General features: G+C 58.5%; 1 protein-coding gene across 3 annotated transcripts; it reads right to left on the bottom strand.

Annotated features, from left to right (window-relative positions):
- Positions 1–1,777: 1,777 nt before the first annotated feature.
- SIRT2 (sirtuin 2) lies at positions 1,778–25,197 on the bottom strand. Of its 3 annotated transcripts, XM_075536551.1 has the most exons (15): positions 25,097–25,197; positions 24,280–24,326; positions 21,196–21,250; positions 20,883–20,996; positions 18,960–19,001; positions 18,729–18,835; positions 18,570–18,626; positions 18,103–18,171; positions 7,673–7,802; positions 5,238–5,297; positions 4,955–5,010; positions 4,736–4,864; positions 2,621–2,691; positions 2,462–2,528; positions 1,778–2,345 (listed from the first exon to the last, which is right to left on the bottom strand). In XM_075536551.1, the coding sequence occupies exons 1-15, from the start codon at positions 25,110–25,112 to the stop codon at positions 2,184–2,186; spliced, it is 1,182 nt and encodes a 393-aa protein (XP_075392666.1). In that variant the 5' UTR covers positions 25,113–25,197; the 3' UTR covers positions 1,778–2,183. The 3 variants fall into 3 exon arrangements, with proteins under 3 accessions (XP_075392666.1, XP_075392667.1, XP_075392668.1); XM_075536552.1 differs by lacking the exon at positions 24,280–24,326 and having other exon boundaries at positions 25,097–25,196; XM_075536553.1 differs by lacking the exons at positions 24,280–24,326; positions 25,097–25,197 and adding an exon at positions 23,641–23,772.
- Positions 25,198–25,429: the final 232 nt, after the last annotated feature.

The raw sequence follows: 25,429 nt of genomic DNA, 5'->3' as shown, positions 1-25,429 counted from the left end.
TAAAATAACAACAGCTATCTAAGAAACTGCTAAACTCCCTGCCAGTTGGGCTGATCCCAATTCCGACTCACAGGACAGCACAGATTGGCCTTGTGGGTTTCTGAGGCTGTAGATCTTTACAGGAGCAGAAAGCCTCGGTTTCTTCCCATAGAGTGACTGCTGAGTTTGAACCACCAAACTTGCAGTTAGCACACCAATGTGTAAATCATTGGGCTACCAAGGCTCCTTGCTATTTCTATGCCCCCCGCCCAAAAAAAAAAAAAAAAAACCCAACCAACCAACCAACCAACCACATTACCATTGAGGCGATGTTAATTCATAGTGACCCTACAGGACAGGGTAGAACTGCCCCTCAGTTTCCACGACTCTAACTCTAGCTGGGGGTAGACAGCCCCATCTCTCTCCTATAGAGCAGCTGGTGGTTGTGAACTGCTGATCTTCACCATTACATACCCAGGGCTCTTCGGTGATTTTAACAAGTGGTAGGAAAATAGGCCAAGATTTTAGTAGCCTGTCCAGCAGGACCAACAGGGACTGGCTGAGTGACACTGCTGGCCCACGGCAGGCCTGGGGAGACCTCAGCCCGCAGTTGGCCTGCTTTGAAATGTGGAGAAGAATACTGCAGCAGCCTCCCTTCCCCTCCTCTGCTTCTCCAGCCCCTGGAATGCCCCTGCCCCTCCCCTCTGCCAATGTTTGACTATGAAAAGGCCCAGACAGAGGGAAAAGCTGAGTGAATTTCCCAGGGAATATCAGTACCAGGAGCCTTCCCAAGGTTTATGCTAAAAAGGAAATAAAAAGATAAAAGACTTTTTCTCCCCATGGCCTTGTGAAAGCCCTTCTCCTATGCCCACCCCTCCAAGCTTCCTCTCCCCTCTGACCCTCTGACTTCTCACCCACGGGTCCCTCTTGCCTTCCTATCCTCTGGACCCAACTCCCAACTCACCACCTGGCACCCAGTTAGTTCTCTGGGGTTGGATATTATGGGACTATTTGTGGGGTCAGTATTACGGGACTATTTTCTCTGCAGCATTTCCTGGGAGTGGGAAATCTTTGGATCTGGGAAAGGTCGCTCCATCCATCCATCCATCCATCATCTATCCATCTATCCATCCATCCATCCATTCAGTGAGTCCTGAAAGGAGCCCAGGCCCAGAATGAGGGGCTGGTGACCGGGGGACAGGCCAGGCCCCTGTTCTCCAGGGACCCTTTCCATTCTTGCTTGTGGTGGAAGTAGGAGGTCAGGAGGTCGTCATCATGAGCCGGACAATTAAACCCGGTCTCAGTGGGGGTGGGGAGGGCAGAGGCAGGTGTCTAAGGGTGGGGGTGGGGGCAGAGGTCAGCCTGGGCCCTGGGCAAAGGGACAGGGAAGAGGATGGGTGGTGGTGGCCAGGGTAGGACAGGGTAGCTGCCTGGTGCTGCCTGGAGGCAGTGGGGGGATCGGCCAGATGCTTGGGTCCCTGGGGGCCCTACCTGCTCTCAGAGGGGAGGCCCGTGCAGCAGGAAGTGAAAGTTCCTGGCAGGCAGAGAGGAAGCTGAGCCCTTGGGGGGGAAGGGGCGGGGCTCAGGGGGGGTTGTCAGAAATGAACCTTCCTCCTCTTTTCCGGACTCAGGTCTTAGGTGACCTGGAGACAGAGGAGGAAGGGCATCTGGCAGGGGTAACAGCTAGGAGCTGCCCCCACCCTCACGTACACCTGTTGGCGTGCTGGCTCTCCTGGGGTCTAAGGTCACTCCCTCCAGCTGCTCCCCTGGGTCCCCAGCAAGAAACTTCCAACAGAGCCAGCGTTGTGGTTGTTTTTAATTTGTCTTAATACGCATCATATCTTCCCACCCCTGGGTGGAAAGCAGGCCCGGGGGCGTGGGGGGAAGCACCCACTTTGAAGTCAAAGAGGTGGAGGTCTTCAGGTTCAGCCCCAGGGCCCCGGCGTGGAGTGAGAGACCTCAGGATCCCTGTCCTGGGGCAGCTAGTGGGGTGAGGGCTGCCTCGCCCCCCCTCCCAACAGTTAGAGATTAGAGAGAGGTTGATCCTTGCCCTTAGGAGGAGTTAAAAGGGCTGTTATGGGCTGCTCAGACCTGGTCCCCCAGTTTTTTGATGGGGAGTGGTTAAGAGCTGGGGGCGCTGTTCTGAGTTCTAAGTCAGAGAGGGGCGGGGCGGGGCTGAGCGGGATCTGCCAGGGGCCGCCCTGTCACTGGGGCTTCTCCCCCTCTGCGGCCCTGGCCTCCGGCTTGGCTGGTGGTGGAGACTTCTTGGGGTCAGCGGAAACGCTGGGGTTGGGGTTGGAGCCCCCGACGGCTGTCTGGGCGTCTATGGCAGCATGCTCCTTCCGGACAAGGTCCTCCAGCTCCTTCTGCAAGGGGCCAAGGTCACAGAGGTCAGAGGGGTCCTGGAGGGGGACTCAGGGAGGATCTGGGCAGGGTGGGGCTAGGGCTCGGGGTAAACAGGGCTCCCGCGCAGGCCCTTCACCTTCCATCCCAGGAGGTCAGCAAGGGCCAGGCAGCCCTGGTCGCAGTCACCCAGCCAGGCCACATCCCTGTGGGGACAGGTGTCTTGTGTGAGCGCCGCCTGTGCTGTGGTCTTGTGTGAGCGCTGCCTGCCTCAGGTCTCCCTCCCACCTCCCCTCACCTGTAAGCCTTCTTGGAGTCGAAGTCCATGCCTCCTCCAAGACCCATCATCATGCCCAGGAAAGGGTCAGTCTGTGAAGGAGGGAAGTGGGGGGTCGTGGGGGCGCGTTAAGAGCTGAGACTCCAGAGCAAGGGGGCCTGTTTGTCTGCCAGCTCTGAGATTCTGACCAGGTGGCCCGGCTTCCCTGTGCCCTACTTTCCTTTCCTGTAGAACAGGGATCATTGCTGCGCACACACAAACACACATGTGCGCGCACACACACACACACGGCTTGTCACGTCAGTTAGCTCCCACACACAACGCTGGCTGCTAAAGACTGCAAAACAAGCTCCCGAAAGATGCTGTCCAGCGAGCGAGCAGGCCCTGGGGAGGAGCTTCAGGCTTCAAAAGGGCAGGAAGCCCCTTAAGGACCCCGATTACAGATGAGGGTGGCTGCATCACCGGCCCACACATGACCATCCTGGTGAGGACGGTGCAGGCGGGCTGTGTTTCTTTCTGTTGTGTGCACGGCTGCCAACGTCGGAGCCCACTCCAGGGCGCCCAGCAGCACAACTATAAAAATGTGTGCGCCTGCAAATCCTAACCTGTGGTCCCGCCCCTGGGGACAGCAGTCGGCCTGCCTTCCGGAGGCAGGGTGAATGCAGGATGTGGGCCAGTCCACCTCTTCGCAGGGGAAGAGATGAGACAAGCCAGCTCACAGGGCCCTGATGGGGACGAGAGAGGCCAAGACACTTGGGAGATTTCCAAGGGACCAGGATGAGGGACAGTGGCTGCCAACCCCAGAGAGAGACAGAGACAGACATGCTGCCAGCCCCAGAGAGAGACAGAGAGACAGAGACAGAGAGAGACGGGCTGCCAGCTCCAGAGAGAGACAGAGACAGACAGAGAGACAGAGACAGACAGGCTGCCAGCCCCAGAGAGACAGAGACAGAGAGAGACAGGCTGCCAGCTCCAGAGAGAGACAGAGACAGAGAAACAGAGGCTGCTAGCCCCAGAGACCAGAGAGAGAGAGAGAGAGAGAGAGAGCGCACACGCCAAAGGGGACACACAGAGAGACAGACACACAGAGAGAGAGATGCCTCCAGTCCCAGAGCCGACAGAGAGAGAGAGAGAGAGAGAGAGAGAGAGAGATAGAGAGAGAGAGAGACTTGCCCTGAATTGCGACTTCTAGCACCCTAACCTGGGAGAAACGAAGCTTTGGGGGCAGCAGCCTTAGGGGGTGCAGCCATGGCTCTGGGCTGTGCTCCTGCTGCTCCAGCCTTCCACCCTCCCACGTTCTCTCCTGCTCTCCGGGCACTGGGGCAGGAAGCAGAGACCAAACCCAGGCCCCAAGGGTGGGTAGTCCCAGGACACAGGTTACATGCAGCAGTGCCCATGTGACTCCTGTGGAGCCAATCAGAGCACAGCCTGGGTCGGGGTTGGGGGAAAACCCAGGCCTGTGAGGAAGACAGGAGCCCTGGTGCCGTAGTGGGTACATGTTGGGCTGTGATCTGCAGAGTCAGTGGTTCAAAACCGCCCCTCAGGAGAAAGACAGAGCTTTCTACTCCTGCAGAGAGGGACGGTCTCAGACACTCACAGGAGCAGTTCTGCCCTGTCCTGTAGGGCCACTCATTGTAGGGCAATGAGGCTTTCTTGTGAGGAAGGAGGCCTGGGCCCCAGCTCCACTCCTCAGTCTTGGGACATGCCCAAAGCTGCCTCAGCTCTGGATTCACTTGCGTGAAAGGTATGGATGGGTCTTGACTCCTGGTACCCGTGCATGGATGGCGAGACCCGTCTTGGGAGGGGCTCCTGGGTGGGTTCGAACCTGCCTCCCCTCAGCAGGCTGCGGAGCACTTGACCGCTGGTGCTACCCAGAGGCCCGTGGGATCTTCGGGTCCAAGTTGCCTAGGACTAGACTCCTCTGCATTCTAGAATCCAAAAGCCTGAGCTGTGAACTCCCAAGTGGTGGGATTTCTCAGGTGGGGCTCTCTCGGACCCCTGTATCTTAGTCCCTGAGGCAGTGGGGGGTGGGGGGGGAGAAATCTGGGAGAGTGTGTAGAGGAGGGAAGGGGAGACTGGGAGCGAGGTGTGGAGGTGTGTGTGTGTGTGTGTGCGTGTGCGCAAAGGTGGACTCACCTGGCCTGTCTTCTCCTTGTTGATGAGCAGCCGTGGGGTAGACAGAGGGGCCTTGCTGATGAGGGACGCAAAGGGCTGCACCTGCAGCGAGGTGCCCATGACGATGAGGAGGTCCACCTTCTGGAAGTCCTGAGGAGCGGGGGGCTGGTGAGGGCTCTGCTCGGCCGCATCCCCCGCCCCACACCCGGGCCCACGCGCGCGCAGTGGAGGGACACTTACTGACTGCATGCAGGAGAAGAAGCGGGCTGGCAGGTTCTCACCGAAGAACACGATGTCTGAGCGGAGTCAGGCGGACGGACGGACAGGCACAGAGACAGAGAGGGAGAGTGACACGGGGCGAGACAGTGCAGGCAGAGGTGCAAGGTGGGGCTGAGGGGCAGCAGTCCACCCTCCCCAGGACCAGTCAGGGTGGTGATCAGAGAGAGGCAGGGGAGGGCTGGGGGGGCGGGTGGCCTGGTCGGGAAGGGGTTATGGAGGCCCTTCCAGGGAGCCCCGAGCTCACCAGGCTTCACCACGGCCTGGCACTTCTCACACTTGGGGGTCACCTCGGTAAAGATCTTCTCTGGGAAAAGGAAGGGGAACGGAGAGAAGCGGTCAAAGGCCACAGGCTGCGTGGCTCCGCCCCCACTGTCCCCACAGCCCCCTTTCCAGCATCAGGGACTCCCCGGAGCACAGTCTCCGCCCTGTCCCCAGAATCCTAGGGGCATTGAGGGAACGTATGAACCCCAAAACCCAAACTCACTGCCATGACGTCAGTGCCGACTCATGGAGAGCCTCAGGCAGGGGAGACCTCGCGGGTGAGTTCCCGAGGCTGAGACGCTTCATGGGGAGGGGAGCCTTTCCTCCTGAGGAGGGGCTGGGGGCTCCCAACGAGAGTCACCACCATGCCACCAGGGCCCCTCTGAGTGAGCAAAAGGCTAAATCGATGAGCGAGTGAGTGAGCAGTCCCTGGGCCCTGTCAGGGGCACCTGGACTCTACCCATGCCGCCCTGGGGGACTTGGACTGGGCAGTAAAGATCTCTCTGCAGCGCTGGCGTCCCCGGGTGCCTGAAATTGTCCATGTTCAAGGCAGCAGACAGTCTCGTCTTCCTCCCTTGGACAGGGTTTGAACTACTGACCTTAAGGTGAGCGGCCCCATGCTATTCCACTGCCCCATGAGACAACAGTATCTCACCCCAGGAACATGCAGACGACGGGGCACCGAGAAAACCCAGGACCTGCTACTGCCTCCCCCCGGCCTGCACCCCCCACCAACTCCATCCTTCCGACAGACCTCGCTTCTTACTGCATTCTCATCAGGGAAGCCCTTCTGTCCCTTGCGGCCCCCAGCATCCTAGCTCACACTCCCCTCTGCTCATTCATTTGGCAAACATTCACGGGAGCGCTGTCTTCATGCCGGGAGCCCTGGTGGTGTGATGGTTACGCCTGCAAGGTCGGCAGTTCGAAACCCCCGGCTGCTCCTCGGCAGAAACACTGGGCTTTCTCTCGTTAAGCAGTTAGTTTCGGAAACCCACAGGGCAGTTCAACTGCGCCCTCCAGGGTCGGCCTGAGTCAGAGGGCCTGACGACAGTGCCTTTGGTTCGATCTAGTCTTCGAGCCTCGGAGCCCTGGTGCCGTAGTGAGCGAGGCGTTGGGCTGCTAGCCTCAAGGTCGGCAGTTTGACCCCAGCAGCCTCCCCAAGGGGGAAAGATGAGCCTGTCTGTCCCCACACAGATTTCTAGCCTTGGAAAACTCCCGAGGCGTTGCGTCCTACTCTGTCTGACAGGCTGGCTCTGAGTCAGAATCGATTCTGTGGGGTGGTGACTTTGGGGTTTGGTCTAAATGCCTGCCATCCCATTGAGTGCCTGTCCACCCTGGTGGACGGGAGCTGCTTGGTGGACGAGGCAGATGATGTTGGAAAGGGACGTATAATTCATTGTCAAGTACCCCCCCCTCCCCTGTATCCCCTCCCCCAACCAGCCCAGGGCCCTCAGCTGTTTTCTCAATAAGGCCACCCTGCGGAGGCCCGCCTGCCGCGCTGCAGCTGTCCTCACCCCGCGTGGACAGCGGGGGCTTTGTCAGGGCAGCATAAAGAATGCCAGAAACCGGTGTCCCCGGCTGGCGTGAATGGCTTCTTAGTCCACCTCAGGGCTGCCAGCGCAGGTCTCCTGCCGCTCCCCTCCCTCCCCCACCCCACCCTGGCCTCTGGAAAGTGGGCTTTTATTCCCTGAACCCCTGCTTGCCACCAACAGGGACCACGGCTCTGGTCCAGCCAGCCAGAGTCCAGCCTTTGTCTCTTACCTCGCCGATGCCCGGCTTCCCGCTTCACCGACCCTCCTACCCAGACTCTCAGTCTGGAGCTGACCGACGTGGGCTTGGTTGTTCAAGACCTCAGACTCCCTGCGGTCCAGGCCAGTCCAGGCCCACACCCTGGAGCCCAGGGCAGAACCGCCCCTGTTGGTTCTCCAGACTGTGACTCTTTATGGGAGCAGAAAGCCTCGTCCTTCTCCCGCCAAGGTGGCTGCGGGATTCAAACTGTGGACCCCAGGACTCGTAACCCACAAACAAGGCCACACGCGGCTCCTTGTCACGTCACCCCATGAAGCATGTGGCTGACATGTTGGACAGTGCAGACGCGGGCCGCTCCAGCCCTCTCAGAACCTTCTGTTCTGATTCTGAAGCCCCTCTCCTGGAAGGTGGGGCCAGAACACCTGCAAGGCTAAGGGGCTGGGGGCTCCGACTGGTTGGGGACTTGCCTCGGTGGTAGCCTGGCTGTGAGGTGGTGAGGGGGCAGGGGCTCCTGTCCTACCATCGCCTGCCACACAGGGCCAGAGACTGTGCAGGTCAGGAGGGGCTGAGGCCCGGCTAGCCCCAGCGCTGCGAGGGGGGTGCCAGCCTGCTCCCGGCCTGCGATGCAGGAGGGACGCTGCGGTGGTCCCTGGGCCTCTGGCCCCTCACCTTTCATCCAGCTGAGCGAGTACTCCTGCCGACAGAGGGGGCTGACGCAGTGCGAGGTGTAGAAAGTGCCGTGGGCTTCCACCAGGTCCTCGGGCTCCAGCCCCGCCACGCGCTCCAGCGTGTCTATGTTCTGCAGGCGGAGGGAAGCGGGTGAGGAGCGGAGCGAGGCCCTTGTCGGCCTGGAGGCAGCGCAGGGACTTGAAGATGAGGGGCTGGGTGGGGGGGGGGTCATGGAGTTGATGCTATTTTCTCCCAGTGGTGCCACCAGAAGGGCCAAACCCACAGTCCCTTGAAGGCAGGGACCCAAACTCAGATGGCCATGAGGCTACCCGAGGCCCACTGCAGAGAGAGCGAGAGCGAGAGCGAGAACAAGAGCGAGAGAGAGAGAGACAGAGAGAGAGAGAGAGAGAGAGAGAGAGAGAGAGAGAGAGAGAGAGAGCAAGCGTGTGTCTTGGTGAACATTCAGGCTGAGTCTGCTTTCGTTTCGAGACCCGTCTGCTTGGTCAGAATAAGACGGCTGCCAGATGGTTGAGATGGGCGTACAGACCCACAAGGCTGCCTCACACACGACGGCGGCTGGTGGTGCCTCAGTCAGGCGAGGACGTGACTGAAGGCGGCAGGAGGCTTCCAAACTGTTTGGGCAGAGTCCTGCAGGCCTAGCGGGTTATGCATGCGTTGGGCTGCTTACCGCAAGGTCAGCAGTTCGAAACCACCAGCTGCTCTCCGGGAGAAAGACGAGGCTTTCTACTCCCACAAAGAATCACAGGCCTCAGAGACGCACAGGGGCAGTTCTGCCCTGTCCTGTAGGGCCGGCCGCTGTGGGTCAGTCAGCCCGATGGCAGGGAGTTTAGGGGCAGGGCTCGAGGAGTGCTGGCCGTGTCATGGCTCGAGATGGGCTGCTGACCCCAGGTCACCAGTTCGAACCCACCTGCTGCTCCGCAGGAGAAAGATGAGGCTTTCTGCTCCCATTTACCCCCCAGGGGGCAGTTCCGCCCTGTCCCACTCGGCTGCTATTAGTCAGCATCGACTCAATGGCCGTGAGTCTGATTTTCCGTTATGAGCAGAGTTCTTACTAGGGTCTGATTCACACATGGTACCTGAACCTGTGCTATTAAAAAAAAATCATTTAATGGAAGTACACACAAGGGGGCTTCACAAAGTGGGTGCAAAGGGGGGATGAGAAGATTGGTGGAATTTCCCCACAGACTTCTCAAAGGCCCCTCGTTATCTGGGGCCCCAGGAAGCAACCCCTTCCTTTCCTGCCTTTTGAAACAGGGGTTGTAGTTTTGCTTTGCTTTTGTTAGTTTTCTTTTTGGTTTATTGATTTTTTTGGGTGGGGGAAGGTATGTTTTTCTGGATATGAAATTCATAGAGATAGTCACTGGGTGAATGGTTTCTTGGGGGGAAGTGGGGAGCCAGTCACGATGAGGACAAGGAAGGAGACCATGTTCTGAAGCTGACAGCGGTGGGCTCCTACAACTCTTCTTAATGTGCTTGCACCAACGACTTGTGGGATATGTGAGCGATAAGCCAATCACGCCGGCTGGCTTGTTTTGAAAGATGGGAGTGTGTGTGTGTCTGTTTATGAGTCACCTCGTTGCCATGGAGAAACAAGCACAGGAAAGCACATGCCAATTCAGCCGTCGCTACATGGGCAGGCACAGACACACTGGAAACGTTCTCCCGACCCTCCTCCGGAACCACTGCCCCCCTCAGCTTCCCGTCCCATCTGTCTATTGACCAGGGGCCTTTGGCGACGGGGCCACCTTGTCTGTGCAGCCCGATCAACTGCCACCTCTGGCACCCAGGCGGGCGGGAGGGCAGGCGGGTGAGTGCCTTTCAGCTGGCCCACGGAGGGAGGACTGCTGTGGGGGTGGGCGGGTGCTGACGGAGGGGCCTGGCAAACAAGACACGCAGATGGCCCATCTCGAGACGGCCCCGAGGGACCTGCCAGGTTTCGCAGGGCCTCCGCAGGCAGCTGAAAGGGCGTCCTTTCAAGGGCAGATGGCCCCAGCTGACCTCTCTGCTCTCTGCCAACTATCGCTCATCACACAAAAAACGTGCAGACAAGATCCACTGTCCCCAGGCTCTCCGCAGTCCCCTGGCGGGCCGTGTCTATTCTAAAGCCCAGAGCCCCCTTTGTGGGCTGAATGACTCCTCCCTCCCTCCCTCCCTGGCACACAAAGCAGTTTGTATGTCATGAGAAGTAACAAATTCCAAAGCCCGGTAGCCCCAGCCAGCAGATCCTGGCTTCTGGCAGCCCCGTGGGCCTCTGCGCCTTTTGGACACGATGGCCGCTAAGAGGCCACACGCAGGGGAAGAACAATGAGGCAGCGTGTGCCTGTGTGCTGACGGGGAAGGACTTGCCTACAGCGGTCACGGGCACAGAGGGCCAGGCACGCTGCGTGGGGGCGGGGTGGGGGGAGGAGAACTGCCTTGAGAGGGTTCCAGAAAGTTCATGGACAAATTCCCGGAACTTTCAATTCCACAAGCTTTTGGAAGCCCCGTCAGCAACCAAGTGGCCACCCAGTCAGGAGCCTGGGGCCGTAAGCGGCATTAATGCACACACCACCTACCTCCCCAGTGTCAGTCCCAGTGCCACCCTGGGGTGGGCTCAGGGTGCACGGCGCCCACGGGTTCCTAGACCCTTGGCGTTGCTAACAGGACAAGCCACGCAGTCCTGGCTGGGTGGCAGCAGTCACGGGACTGACACGGGGGCTGCGTGGCGTCACTCCTGCTGGGCCCTGCGGACCAGCGCCTGCTATGACAACAGCAATGGGGTGAGGCCTTGCGGAGGAAGCGGGGTCCTAGTCTAGAGGATGCTCCGAGCCCCTGCCAGGGCATCTAAGTGGCCCTCTGGGGGCCCTCAGCTTTGCGTGAGGTCTCTCAGTAGGACACAGCTTGACCTGAGTGGGGGCAAGGGGCAAGCCGGGACCCAAAGGCAGAGCCTTGGGAGGGGACTGTTGGCTCCTGGGACCGGCTTGGTGGGAGGCCCCCACCTTTTAACCACCTAGCTTCCCTGACACTGTGTTCACCTCCACCCAACCCCACGGAGATTTACAATAGAGGTGGGACAGGGCAACTTCAAAAAAAAAAGAGAAAGAAATTAAGTGGCGACTAACACCAGGCCTTGGTGCAGGGGTTACACGAAGGGCCTTGATCCGCAAGGTCAGCTGTTCAAAGCCACCAGCCACTGTGTGGGAGAAAGACGGGGCTTTCCACTCTCATAGAGTGACCGTCTTGGATACCCAGAGGGGCAGCTCTACCCTGGCCTATAGGGTCGCTGTGAGCGGGCAGCGACTTGATGGCAGTGAGTTTGTTTGTTGACCCCAGGCTTTGGTAGGGAAGAGAGGTGGTGGGAGGTGGAGGTGAGAGAGGCCTGGGCAAACGGTGGGCACTCAGCCACAGCCAAATGCTGCTACCGGGCACGTGACCCAGGGCGTGGCGGTATTTTTAAGAGAAGCCATAAGTCCAGAGTCCATGTTAAACCGCTCGAGTCTTAAGTCGTAAGCCTTGGTGCTCTCTCTCATGGAACCACCAGCCATGGCAGCTGCAGGCTGTGTTGGTGGTGCAGACTCCAGATGCCCTTTGCCCCGAGCAAACATGGTCCCAGGTCAGGGCGCACCTCAGCCAGTGAGCTGGGCCTGGGCCAGCTGGGTGCCCTTAGGTGGGGCCACCATCCGCCCAGTTCTTCATAGGGTTCCCAGCTCTCAAGCAGCCAACAGTGGCCTCCAGTGGAGGAGCTCCTTCGCACCTACCCCTGTTATTGGACCCTCGCTCAACGCTAGTGCAGAAGCTAGTTCCCCTGGGACCTGGGCGCTCGTGGTACTCGGCTGCCCGCGTGGTGCGCCGAGGTCCCTGCAGGAGGACCCCGGTGCACACAGGGAAGGAGGGAGGGAATGCCTACTGCTAGTAGTTCAGCACATCCACTCGGGAGGGGAGAGGGGGCGGTGCCCTGAGCTGCTGGGGGCTGGGCAGAGCAGAGGCAGGGGGCTGGACTGGGGCCAGTGGGGTTGGCACCCAGCCCAAGAGGTCCTGGGTGCCCGCAGGGGCTGAAGCTGAGGAAGTGGCAGCCAGTGCCCCGAGGGAGGGCAGTTCTTGGGACTGGGGAGGAAGCAGGTCCCGGGGGCACCTGGCACCTGCTCCTAGTGCAGACAGGCCAGGCTGTGGTCAGAGGAGTCTCTAGACAGGTCTCCACATCAGCTGATCCACACCTGTGCAACCCCTAGCGGGAGCTGGGGGATGATGCCTAGGTGAGGGACTGGCAGGGGCACCCAGCAGCAGGCAGTGTGCACCCCTTCCCCGCAGTATCTAGATCTTCCCACCTATGGACAAGGAGCCCGCTACTTCTGACAAAACTACCAAGGGTGTCTGCAGGTCTTGAAAGGATAAGGGGGCCCCCCATCCAGAGAATGCAGTCCTCCAGGTGTGTGTGTGTATGTGTGTGTGTGTGTGTGTGTGTGTGTGTGGCTGTGGAAGCCTAGGTGCTCCCTCACTCTGTGGACAGGGGTGGTGGTGGTGCGGGGGTGACAGTGGAAAGTGGCCTCAGCAGGATGCTTGTGGTGAGGGGTGAGGTGATGTAATCATCCTCCGTTTTCAGACGACATTAACTTTGACAAGGCGGGTTGGTCTCGGGGACCTACTCACATGTCACCATGTGGGTCAGGGAAGCCCTGGCGGGTGCGTGCTCCCCTGAGAACCAGACTCAGTTTTCCTGCCCAGGGAGCCGTCTTTCAGACCTCGGAGAGACACGTGGGGGCCCAGAGCCATCCTGAGGCGCCCCGGGAGAAGGGGCTGGCTGCTTTGCTTCCAGAGGTGCTGATGACCTTGGACACCGGATGGTGCAGGTCACTGTGCACACGTGGGCAGAGTCAGACTGGACTCCAAGCAGCTTACGGCAGCAAAGCCTTAACACTGACTGCCGTCAGTCTGAACAGCTGACTCACTCACAACCTCACCGCCATCAACTTGCTGCTGACTCGCAGTGGCCCTCCAAGGGGCACGGGGAACCGCCACTGTGGGTTTCTGAGACTGCCACTCTCCAGGGGAGTAGAAAGCCTCCTCTTTCTCCCACAGAGGGGCTGGTGGTTTCGACCTACGGACCTTGCGGTTAAAATACATTTGAATTCACACTTAAATTCCATAAAATTGAAGGCAAAGTGCCACTGTAAACCACAGGTCTTAAAAGCAAGAAGCTGTTAAATGGGCCTGACGATACGATGATCTCCCAGACCAGAGGTGCAGTGGGGGGAGACAAAAGCTAAGAACAGAGCCCAAGTGCGGTATCAATGCCGCATAGTCAGTCCCTGAGTTACCGCCATTCACACAGCCGACGGCAACAAGCCAAGCCTACCGCCGTGGAGCCCATGCCAACTCACTCGTCGAGGCCCCCCAGGAGGTTCCTGAGACTCGAAATCTTTGGAGGACTCGGCAATTTCTTTTCTCCTGCGGAGCGGGCAGCTGGTCAGCTGGTGGGTTCCAATTGCTGACCTTGGGTCTTGGAGCCTGACGATGAGCAGCCAGGGCGTTCACCACAGCCAGGGAGCCTGCCAACCCTGAGATCTGAGGGGTGCGCACGGTCCCCACAATAAGCGGGCGCGGCTCTGCTGAGGGCAGCAAACACTGCGCCTCTAGCAACAGCAGATCGAGAAGAAAACACTCTGAAGCGGATGGTGGTGATGACAGCCCGTCTCCTTAACCTGGGGAGCGGTGGAATGGTGTGACATGGGACGCATTTGCCAGTAAGACGACCTTTTTAGAGAGCCATGGTGATTATTATGGCCGTATGATTGTATGAAAGATGTTTCCGTCTATCTGGACAGGGGAAGTGTTTAAAAAAAATTTTTTTTTACTGCATTGAAAAAAAAATCTACTGACCCACCAAGCCCCAAGGACGATATTCCTGCTCGGAGCAGCCAATGCACCAAGAGGACCATAAAGACACGACGTCCCTCACTGACCCATCGTGCTCCGAGGGACAACACTGGAGACACAAGGCGGGAATTGCGCCTCATCTGACCCCACCACACTGAGGGGAAACAAGAAGGGTGTGCCACAGAACAGCAAGGGGAGCAGACTAACGAAGTCCCCGGGGAATATGGGGCCAAACATAGACCTTGGGGCCAAGGCCGTGACCCCCCATCAGACTCGAATGGGAAACACTCATGAAGGTCAACAAACAGACCTGGGACCTGCTTAGAGGCTTTTCATTTTGCTTGATTTTGTTTTGTTTGTGAGTTTTCAAAATTTATTTTTGCTTGTCTAGATAAGATAGGCAGGATAAACAATCCGGAGGGGAAAACAACCGGACCGCTGGTGCTTGGAGGGACACAGGAGAGGGGGAGGTGGGGGAAGGAAGGAGAGAGCCAACAAACCCAGGGACAAGGGAACCACAAGTGATCTAAAATCGATGGAGGGGAGGGCGTAGGGTGCTTGGTGGGGCTTGAGCAAGCGCAGTGCAGCCAAGAGTAATTAAGGAAAGCAAACGAAGGTAGAACATGATAGTGGGACAAGAGCAAAGTAAAAGGAAACAGAGGGAAGAACTAGGAGGCAAAGGGCATTCATAGAGGTCTAAATGCAGGCATGTACATATGTCAATGTATTTATATATGATGATAGGGAAATAGATGTTTGTATTTATATTTATGTTACGTATTAAGGTAGCAGACGGACATTGGGCCTCCATTCAAGTACTCCCTCAATGCAAGAATACTTTGTTCTAATAACCCAGCATTCTGTGATGCTCACCTTCCCAACACAATCGCTGAAGACAAAGCGGGTGCATAAGCAAATGTGGTAAAGAAAGTGGATGGTGCCCGGCTATCAAAAGCTATAGCGTCTGGGGTCTTAAAGGCTTGAAGATAAACAAGCAGCCATCTAGCTGAGAAGCAACAAAGCCCACATGGAAGAAGCACACCAGCCTGTGTGACCATGAGGTGTTGATGGGATCAGGTATCAGGCATCAAAGAACAAAAAATCATATCATTGTAAATGAGGGGGGAGTGCAGAGCAGAAACCCAAAGCCCATCTGTAGGCAACTGGACATCCCCTTACAGAAGGGTCGAGGGGAGGAGATGAGCCAGTCAGGGTGCAGTGTAGCAACCACGAAACATACAACTTTTCTCTAGTTCTTTAATGCTTCCTCCCCTCCACTATCATGATCCCAATTCTACCTTACAAATCTGGCTAGACCAGAGGATGTACACTGGTACAAATAAGAGCTGGAAACACAGGGAATCCAGGACAGATAAACCCCTCAGGACCAGTAATGAGAGTAGAGATATCAGGAAAGTAAGGAGAAAGTGGGGGAGGAAGGGGGAACTGATTACAGTGATAGACATATAACTCCCCCAGGGGGGCGAACAGAAAAGTGGGTGAAGAGAGACAACAGTTGGTGGAAGACATGAAAAAAAGAGATAAATTATCAAGGATTCATGAGGGAGGGAGAGGGAGGGGGGAAAAGGAGAAGCTGAGACCAAGGGCTCAAGTAGAAAGCAGATGTTATGATGGTGGCAACAAATGTACAAATGTGCTGACACAAGGGATGACGGATGAAAGAACTGTGATAAGAGCTGTAACAGCCCCCAATAAAATGATAAAGAAAAAAACCCCTCAAACTTGCTGCCATCCATTGAGTTAATTCTGACTCATCGTACCGTATGGAAAGGTACACTATCTACCATCGGTTCCCCAAAATATTTGGTGTCCAAACCAAACCAAACTCACTGTCATGGAGTCGATACCAACTCACCGCGGCCCTAGAGGACAGGGTCGAACTGCCCCTGTGGGTTTCTGAGACTGTCACTCTTTATAGGAGTAGAAAGCTCAGTCTTTCTCCTATGGAGCACCTGGTGGTTTCGAACTGCTGACCTTGCGGGTTGCAGAACAATGCACGACCACTATGCCACCAGGCAGGGCTCCCTAAACATTTGACTAACTGACGTAAAATAGGAATTAGACCTCTTTGCTCTCGCAGTGTGCAACTTCGACTTAGAGACAGACTGAGGAATGGAACACGTTCACACTCAGGGGCCTGCCTTGTATTTCTATTGCAAAGCATATGCTAATACTTTGTGTCCATGTGTAATTTCACAAGCATTATAATAAAAATACGTCGAAGAGTTCTAATGTGTATTTTCATACGCCATTTTGCTGTGGGGCCACCGTCCTCTGAATCACACACACAAATTGATTCTCGTCTTGAATGTTTTCTGCTTTCTTTTTGAGTGAGCTTTTTATGTTTTACTATTGTTGCTTTTTGTCCTTTTAATGCTTTTTTCTGTATCTGAAATCCAGTATAGATTCATCTAGAGCAGTGGTTCTCCACCTTCCTAATGCCATGACCCCCATGTGGTGGTGACCCCCAACCAGAAAATTATTTCCGTTGCTACTTCATCACTGTCATTTTGCTACTGTTATAAATTGGGCCACCTCTGTGAAAGGGTTGTTTGACCCTCAAAGGGGTCTCGACCCACAGGTTGAGAACCGCTGATCTAGGGCGTGTAACTGGACCGTTGGGTGTGGAGATGGATGGCGGGTAGGGAGGAATGGGGTGCTAGTAACGATGGACATAAGTATGAAGAAATGTTCTAAAACAGACTGTACAAGTCTTCTTGATGTGATCGAACTACTGGAACATATATGTGAATTATATGCCAATAAAAGGTTGGGAGAAAATAAGAAAGCTGCCTGTCCGATGTCCCAACGGAGACTCGCGTCCCGAGATAAGAACGGTATTACAAACGAATTCAGAAATGCTGCAGCATCGCAATGCAGAAAGAAACGAAGGCGGTGTGCTCCAGAAAGCTGGGTCAGTGATGCCGGAGAAAGGTGAAGGAAGGGCTAGGACACAGTGTCATGCCATGTGAGCGTGGGAAACACGTTCCCGGCCTTGCCGGGCCTCAAGCGCCAGAGGGTGGGGAGGAAAGCCCACACTTTATGTCCATTCCAGAACACGCTCACGCCGCCTTTAAGAGGGCCTGTCGGAAAGAAACTCGCTGCTGCTTCATCGCCCCGTGTGACCTCATCCCATGAGTTTAAACACTGTCTACACGTGCCAGCGAGCTCCTCGTGGGCAACTCCTCCCCGCCCCACACTGCCCGCCACCTTCACAAAGAGCTGTGGGTACTCCTGGGAAATCCCACTGAGCCCGCCCGGATGTTCCTGTTCCTCCACAGCCAATCCATGAGCAAGTCCGGATGCCGCCACCTTCACCACAGATGGGAAAGCCCCACTGTCTGCCCTTGAACCTGCATGGCCACCCGGGCAGTCTCAGCACTTGGTTCCCTGCTGGGGGGGGATGGGAGATGGGGGGAAGCACCGGAACCAGGACATGACGACACCCCCCCCCCCAGAACCTTCCTGTGATTCCATCTGACTCAAAGTCCTCCCTGGGGCCATGAGGCCCACCCTGCTTACCTCCATCATGGCCTTGCCCTCCTCTCCTTTACCACACCCCTCCTCCTTCCTCTCTGGGTTACAGCTCCTGGGGATTCTTCCAGGCAGTCCCTCATTGTAGAACATGATCTCCCCTAGACAACGCCACCACTCCTTCCCGTGCTTACTCCAGGTCTGAGAGGCCCACCTTCTAGGGGAGGCCTCCCCTTGAGTACCTTCTAGAAAATTCCACCCACCTCCCCTCACACAGTGCCTTTCCTATGTAGCTGTGGGCCTGTCGCCATGGGGGGGGCACCCTGCATGGGCTCCTTAATCCATCTCGACCATGCCCCCCTGCCCCCAGCAGAGCCCTAAGAGGGCAACAAGGTAGTGGGCCAGAGGCTGGGGGGTGGGGAGGACATTGTGGAATCAGACCAGGAATGAGCATTTGGCGTCACCGCTGGGGCTGAGTCCAGTTTGCACCATGGACGAGGCAGGTCTGCCCAGCGGGGCTCCCTCCCAGCGCACCCTCACCCTCTGCCCCAGCACCTGCGCCCATTGGAAGAGTTCCGCGCGCCTCCTGCTGGCCGCTCCCGAGACTGCAGGGTCCGAAGCACCACTAGGTGCAGAGACATTCGAAATGCCCAGGCCTTTGGCCTGTTACCTCCCCGGCTCATCGTTGGGGCTCCGGGGTACAATTTGCAGCGTGCATGGCACCACTGCAGTGACGCATCACGCACGTAAATGCTGCCCGTGTTCAGAGAGCGGCGGCAGGGCCACAACGTGTTTACTGCCATCGTGGGTGGCCAGCTGGCCAGGAAGCCACCCCTGTGGACGCCCCATTGCCTGGGGACCCCGTGGGAGAGGCACGTGACATGGGGAGCCACGGCCTGCTGACGGCACCCTCTTTCTAAGAGACTGCGTGCCCGGGCCCAGTGCGGGGGGCACCTTAGCCAGCTGCCCCCGCACGCAGGGCCTGTGTTCCAGGAGCCCAGGGAAACCGAGGCCGAAGGGGGCGTGGCCCCGCCCAGGCCCCGCCCCGAAGCCCCGCCTACCTGCGTGTAGCAGCGCAGGAGCAGGCCCTTCTCCTTCAGCAGGCGGATGAAGTAGTGGCAGACGGTGGGCTGCGGGGACGACAGGGCTGTGCTGACGGGCGCGGGATGCACGCCCCGCGCGGTGGTGCCCCCCGCTCCCCATTTCAAGGGTGGGGAAACTGAGGCCGGGCGCGAGATGGCCGAGCCGGGGGTCCCCAGGGCTGGTGGCCACAGGCAGAATTGTGCGGCACCCCCAAGCAGCCTGGATGGAGCGAGACAGGGGCCCCCCCACCCATGCCTTTCACGGGGAGGCGACTGGGGTTCACGGTCACAAAGCCGGGAGTTGGGGGGGCTATGACAAGTTCGTGGAAACCTGCAGGATCTTTCCATTCCATTTTGAAGGCCCCTGAGGCTGAGGTCCGGGGGGCGGGTCTAGGGGAGAATCTGGGTGGGGGGTATCCCCGTCCCCCTCCACGAAAGCATCTCACCTTAAACTGCCCAGGATAGAGCTCCTTGGCGAGGGCAAAGAAGGGTTCCGGATGTTTCTGTGGGGGCAGAGGGGTGGCGCAGTGAGGGGAGGGCTGGGGCCGGGGGGCGCTCCCCTCACCACCAGTGTTGGGGACACGCTCCCCTGGGGGAGCCCATACCTTGAAGTAGCCGATCTCAAAGATGGCCTCCGGGTAGGGGAGGTGGTACTTCTCCAGGTTGGCGTAGAGGCCGGTGGATGGCGAGCGGAAGTCGGGGATGCCAGCGGCTGCGAGGCCGAGGGGCGGACTAGGTGTCAGCGGATGGCTGGCCCCAGTGGACCCCGCTGACTCGCCCCCGCGAGGCCCCAGGCAGGGAGGGGCTCCCCAAGCGGGGAGGGGAGGCACACTTACACGTGGAGATTCCGGCCCCCACCAAACAGACGATCCTGCGACCTGGAAGGGAGCAAGCCAGGCTTGTTGGCCCACCGCGCCCTGCCCACAGTGAGAAGAGCCCCTGCTTTCTGTTCCCATAAAGGCTACGGCCGGGATGTGGGGAGCTAGGGAGCCTACAGGGGATATGTCCACTCTGTCAGGAGACGCTTCAATGGCACAGAGCCCCCTGGGAGAAGCTCCCCTCCTGACGAGGTGCAGACACAAACAGCTCTCATGGGGCGGGTCTGGCAGGTGGGGCATTCTCCAGGAAGTGCTGCCCATGGTTAATGAGCTCTGCCCACGCCAACAGCTTGCTCTTCCACCCTGACCTGGGAGGACCCCCCAGTTTCTCTCCTCCAACTCGCTCCTACTACCAGGGCCTGGAGTTGGCTCCCAGGTTTGAGAGCTGACACCCCTGGTTCTGACCCTGGCTCCCGGCTCCCAGGTGTGTGACCCTCGGCAGCACGTAGCACCACTGGAAAGGCCAGCAGACTCGCCCTAGTAGCAGCTGACGGTGACTCTTGAGAGGTATGGGTTGCATGTGCACTCGAAGGAGCCCTGGTGACCCATGGCTGGGCGCTCGGCTGCCAGCCCAGAGGTCAGGTGTTTGAACCCACCACTGTCAGCTCTTCCACGGGAGACCTGATCTGGTGATCGGCTTCTATTCCACCCACAGGGACAGCCACGATCACTTTCCGGGTCAATGAAGAGCGCTTTAAGCACTTGGTGGGGATGGGGGTGGGGGGATGCCACCCCCACCCCGCCCACAAAGGAAGGAGTTGTGGCAGGGGAGGGGTTGAGTCATCCCCCAGGAAGCACAGCAGGGGCTGGTAGGCAGTCCTGTCACATGAAATCCAGGCGTGGGCTGGTCACTGGGTGGCCCGGCTGTCTCGGGAACTCTGTGCTGTCCTGTCCCAGGGCGAGCCAAGAGAAGCCGGCCACAGCCTCACCCCACAGCTTCGCTTCAGGGTCGCCCTGGGCCACACCCAGTGGGGGCACCTGCTCTGAACTCGGGTGGCCAGGCGTCGAGGCCTAACCCTGGCCCAGCCCTGCTGGGGGGCCTCTGCCCTGGTCCCTCCTGCATATGACCTTATAGGTGTGGTGGGAAGGTCAAACAGGACACCTGCAAGGGCTCAGCTGGGAGTATGCTGGGCCTCAAGGCTCAAGTGCTAGTCCACTGTCTCCCCTCACAGGGCCCTCAGGAGCCAGTGACCCTGACACCCAGGGCAGGCCACTGCCTGCATTCTCTGGGGACCCGCCCAGGCCAGAGCATGGCTGCAGACAGCTGCCTGGCCTGCCCCAGGACAGGGGTGCTGGAGGCGGCACCCGGAACAAGAGGCTGTTCAGGACCCTGAAAGGCGCGATTGTTCCTGCGGGGGCTGCCAAGCGCCTGTTTCTCAGATGCCAGAGTCCCTGACTCTGGGAGAAAGACAGAACTGACATGGTGACCCAGCCAGGGCACCCGAATTGGCGGCAAACACCCCTCTCTAAACACCTCCATCCAAATTAACGCTCTGGCACCAGCCTGGCCAAGCAGAGCACAGACAGGGAAGTATGACGTATGACCAACCTGGCCCACGGGGGAGCCCCGCTCTGAGAGCTCTCCTAGAGGGAGCTGCTAGACTGGCAGAAGGGAACACTTGAAACCCCCCCCTCCCCCCGCAGCAGATGCCAGAAACAGAGGACTAGAGTCTTGCCCACAACCGGAGAGCAGCTGGTTCCAGCTATGCCTAAAGCCACCTTCAGTTACAGAAGTCACACACGATTTTCCCTGAAGGGCTGACACCAGTTGGAGTTGGGTTTCTTATCACTTGCAAACAAGAGGTGTGACAGATCTGGGGGCTAGAGGAAGCAAAGTGGCTTAGGGCCCCGATGGGGGCTGGGGCGGGAACGGGGACTCACAGCGCTGGCTCTGCATGTAGCGGGTCACCCCCTCCAGGGTGAGCTCATCCAGCAGCCGCTCCTTCTCAGAGCCCAGGCCCAGGGTCTGGGAGAAGAAATTCCGCAGGAAGTCCACTGGCCGGAGGAAGAGGGAGAGTATTGTGGGGCGGACGTGTAGTCAGGGCACAGAGGCCCCAGCCAGCTCCCCGGCCTCCCCACAGAGAAAGCAGCTGGCACCAGCTCCACTGGCCCATACATCACCCGGTCGCCCCTGTCACCCAGCTCCCTGCTCTGAAGTCCGCCACGGAGAAGGGAACCCCCAAAACATACTCACTCTCTGCTCCCCCGCCAGCTGCTCCGGCCTCAGTGTCTGAATCCGAATCTGAGTCCTGCAAAGGGCGGGGGCGGGGTGACTGGGTGGAGAAGTGGGGTCAGGGAGGGAGGGGAGAGGTGAGGGTGACACGGGGGCTTGGGGGGCAGGCTGTGGTGCGGGTACATGAGGAGGTGATGGGCAGTGGGGGATAGTGCTGGTGGGGGCGTACAGGCCCTGGGCTGGATACCTAGCGCTGCTCCTTCCTGGGAGCACGGCCTCTGGGGACTGACCTTTCTGAGCCTGGGGGCTCCTGGGAGGATGAACTGAAGTGCTGAGACTTCTCCTCCCATGGGCCCCGTGGTTATGCCTGTGTCTCCTGCTACGGCCCGGTCCGCTTGCCTGCAGCCTGGGCTCCCATCCTCAAAGCCCCAGACCCCCTCTCACCTTCAGATGTCTCCCTTGCCCGGCTCCCACAAGGCAGGCCTGTGGGCCCTCTCTGCATGATCTCTCCACTCGCCTTGGCTATCTACCTCATCCACACTCCTGGCCTCCACCTAGTCACCAAGGAGGCCACCTCTGTGGCTCCAGATCACAGGGGTATGCGACCTCGATGACCCTTACTTCGACTGTGCCCCAAACTGGTCTCAGCCTCACTTCAGGGGGCCTCACCAGTCCCTAGGCCAAAGCTCTGGCATCCTAATGGGTCCCTCCCACCTGCCTCACCCCCTCCCTGCCACAGCCCATGAGCCCCACTTTGACCCTCCTCCCTGCTTCCCCTCAGCTCCCCCAGGGGTCGGCTCACCCTCCAGGAGGCCCAGGCACCCCCTCCTGAGTGCACAGCCTCAGTCTCCACCTCCCCACTGTCCTCTGTGGGACAGGCTGCCGGGGGCCCGGCCATCTCTGGCTACTTCCAAGGCTTCCTCAGGCATTTCATCACGGGCGTCTATGCCTCCACCGCAGGGACAGCGAGCACCACCCTGACTCTCCCCACCCCCACCCCACCCCCCGCGGGGTCTGGTGCTCTGCTGAGTGACAGCCAGCCATGACCTCCGTGCACTGTACCCCCTGCCCCCGCAGTAGCCCCCCTGCCATCAGGCACCACAGTTAAGAGAGGTGGGCCAGGAGCATCTCCTCTCCGCACCCCAAGTCACTCTTCTCTATGGAAACAATTTTGACCATAAGCTGAAGCTGCACCGTGTGTGTGTGTGTGTGTGTGTGTGTGTGTGTTTTCTCCCAGAGAATAATATGGCACAGACCCACCTCCAGGGAGCCTGGTGGCATAGTGGGCTATGTGTTTGGCTTACTGTCAGGTCAACAGTTCAAAAGCACCAGCTGCACTGAGGGAGAGAGAGAGAGGAGGCTTTCTACTTCCATCAAGCATTACTGTTTTGGAAAGCCAGAGGCAGAAGGTTCTATTCTGTCCCAGAGGGTCGCTGGGAGTCAGAATGGAGGGTGAGTGAGACCCGGCTCCTTCTGCTCAGTGCCCGCATAGTACCCTGCATTGTGTGGGTGGGCCACACTTCCCTCAACGCCTCCACACACAGCCCTCTGGGCTGCCTCCAGTGTTTGCTCCACGGCAGACAATGCTGCGATTTACATCCGCTCTCTCTCCCTGGGACGGAGCATCTCTTTTTAATAGTAAACCTTTTTCTCTGGGGTCCACGTGCCAGCGCTCAGGCTTCAGGAGCCCAGGGGTGTGTGAAACCCAGGCCTGAGAGGCAGCTCTGAGCCCCTCAGTGCCGCTCTGCCGGGACTCTGTAAGGGACTGTAACCCCAGAATCTACACTGACCTACATCTGCCAAACCAGCTCCATCTGGGGGTGGGTTGGAGACAAAGAGGCTCTATGAAAAGACTCCAGGGCCCTGCCCAGCCTGCAGGGCAGCTCTGCCCAGGGGGGAGGTGGAGGTGCTGGCTCGGCCTTCTAGCGTCTAGGAGGTGACCCTGACCCCCCTCAGCATCTGGAAGGCAGTGTGCAGAGGGGCCTGAGTTTCAAACTCTTAAAACGACGAACTGCTTATCACCTCTACCTTCGGTTCCTCGTCTGTACAATGGGTGCACCCCTCCCCGAGCTGATGGGAAGGCGAAAGTACATGAAACACATAGCAGAGGGCCCGGCCCCGAGTAAGCCCTCAATAAATGTTCGCCATGACCATGACGATCCTTTCCTGCTCACCAACCGAGCCCTGGCGGCATAACTGGGAATACCCGCAGCGGCTAATCGGAAGATGGGAGGCTTGCACCCAGCCCAGACAGACGCGCCCTGGAAGAAAGGCTGGTGATTTGCTCGTGTCAGGTTGCCAGCCTAGATCACGCAATGGGGACCAAGTCTGCCTCTGCCACACACACTCGGAACCAACTCCTGGCGCCTAATGATAGTCACTGTCCCCAACTGCCGGGCTATCGAACATGCCACAGTCCTGCCCGCCGCCAGGTCTGTGCACCAGCTTCGAAACACCGTTTGTCACCTTGGGTTAGCACATTCAAAGTCACGCTTTCCTGACTCCACTCTGCAGCCTCGGCTCAAAGGGAAGGAGCCCTGGTGGCAAGGCGGTTAAACACTGGGCGGTTAAGCATAAGGTCTGGTGGTTCAAATCCTCCAGCTGGCCTGCTGGAGAACAATGAGGTTGGCTGTAGAGATTATGGTCACCGAGACCCCACCGAGCAGTTTGGCTCTGTTCTACTGGGCCCTGAAGGGTCAGGATGGGCTCCTGGGCAGTGAGGAGGGAGGAGGAAACTCGGGGGGAGGTTCCCCTAGTGCCTGAGGTCCCGCAGTAATTTCTAGTGTCTTCTCTGAGTTCAAGGACCCCAGGTTTGTCTCTCCTAGACCCAGCACACCGGAGGCCCAGAAGAGGTGAGGGGAATGGGCACAAGGAAGCAGGGAGCTTTGGAGGGTGGGACTGGGAAGAAGGCAACACACCTTCCCTGGTGGTGCCCAGAATCTACCAGTCCCCAGAAGGCTGCACCATGGACTGGGGAGAAGGATTGGGGCAGCGAGCTGGGGCCCTGGAAGGCCCCACTCCTGTCCGCTGCCTTCCCCCAGTACAGGCTGTAAGGACAAATCCGGGTCTCTCCTTCCCGCCAGTCCACCCTTTTCCCAGTCTCACCTGAGCCTCCTGCACCTTCCCTGCCTGGGTCTCCAGAGGGTCAGAGGCTGGGGGAGGAGGGGGAGCAGACATGGTTACAGCAGGGGGGCAGATTAACGGTTCAAAGTGGATGTGGGGGACTAAGAAGACCCACCAACCTAGTTACACTGGGCAGCAGAGTACAGGAGGGGGTGGGGAGGGGGGAACGCATGTCCTATTAGATGTCTAGTGAGGGACAGTGAGGCAGATGGGGAAGGGTTAGGAGGAAAGAGCGACGAAAGGGAGGGACACAGGGTACAGAAGATAAAAGAGTTAGAAAGTGCCGCAGCGCGGTGTGCGTTGAGGGGGTGGGGAGGCGGGGTTCGATTTGCCGGGTGGTGAAACTGCAGGAAGGGAATTAGAAAGGAAATTCCCGGCTGAGAGGTGGGTTTGGGAGAGGAGGTGCAGTGCGGGTGGTAGATTTTGGAAAGGCACAGGACCTAGAGGGAAGAGACAGGAGGGCGCGCCAAGGGTCCCGTAGCATTCTACAGTTGCTCCTGACAACCGGGTACCCTTAGCAACCGGGATGGCAGTAACAAGGGTCCTCAGCAAACAGGATCGGAAAAGCATGCGATCATCAGAAACTTTTGGTTAAGTGGCCCTTAAAACTTTTGGCTTTACGACTCGGAAACCCGCCGATCTAGCAACAAGGTTGCTTTAGCATCAGCCCTTCGCCTCCCGTTCCCCCGTGCAGCGCTCAGTCTCCCGCCCCGCCCCGCCCGCTCTTGGGCCCCAGGGCCTGGATCGGACAACCAGGCCCCGGCGCGGCCCGACCCTCCCACCGGTGCCCTCGACTCACGGTCCGGCTCGGCCATGGGAGCGGGGCCGGGGCCCTCAGGGCTGTCACCGACTGCACTGTCCCGTGACGGCACAGGAAGGGGCAGGCATCGGGGGAGGAAGCTGCCGAGAACTACAACTCCCAGAAGACAGCAGAGGAGTCATTCCAAGACGAGCGCGCGTCGCTCCGGTAAGGCAGCTTCGCCCGGGCCGGACTACGAGTCCCAGAATGCCGCGCGTCGGTAGCCATCTTGGTAAAGGGCTCCGGGAAAATGTGGGACTGGGTCAAGCGCTGTAGTTCGTGCGAACATTCTGATTGGTTCTAGAGCGATAGGGGGCGGGGTAAAAGCGATTT

The sequence above is a fragment of the Tenrec ecaudatus genome, chromosome 18 (genome assembly GCF_050624435.1).
Source record: "Tenrec ecaudatus isolate mTenEca1 chromosome 18, mTenEca1.hap1, whole genome shotgun sequence".
Classification (NCBI taxonomy): domain Eukaryota; kingdom Metazoa; phylum Chordata; class Mammalia; order Afrosoricida; family Tenrecidae; genus Tenrec; species Tenrec ecaudatus.
Note: the sequence above shows the minus strand (reverse complement) of the source record. Positions and strands in the feature narration are given on the sequence as shown.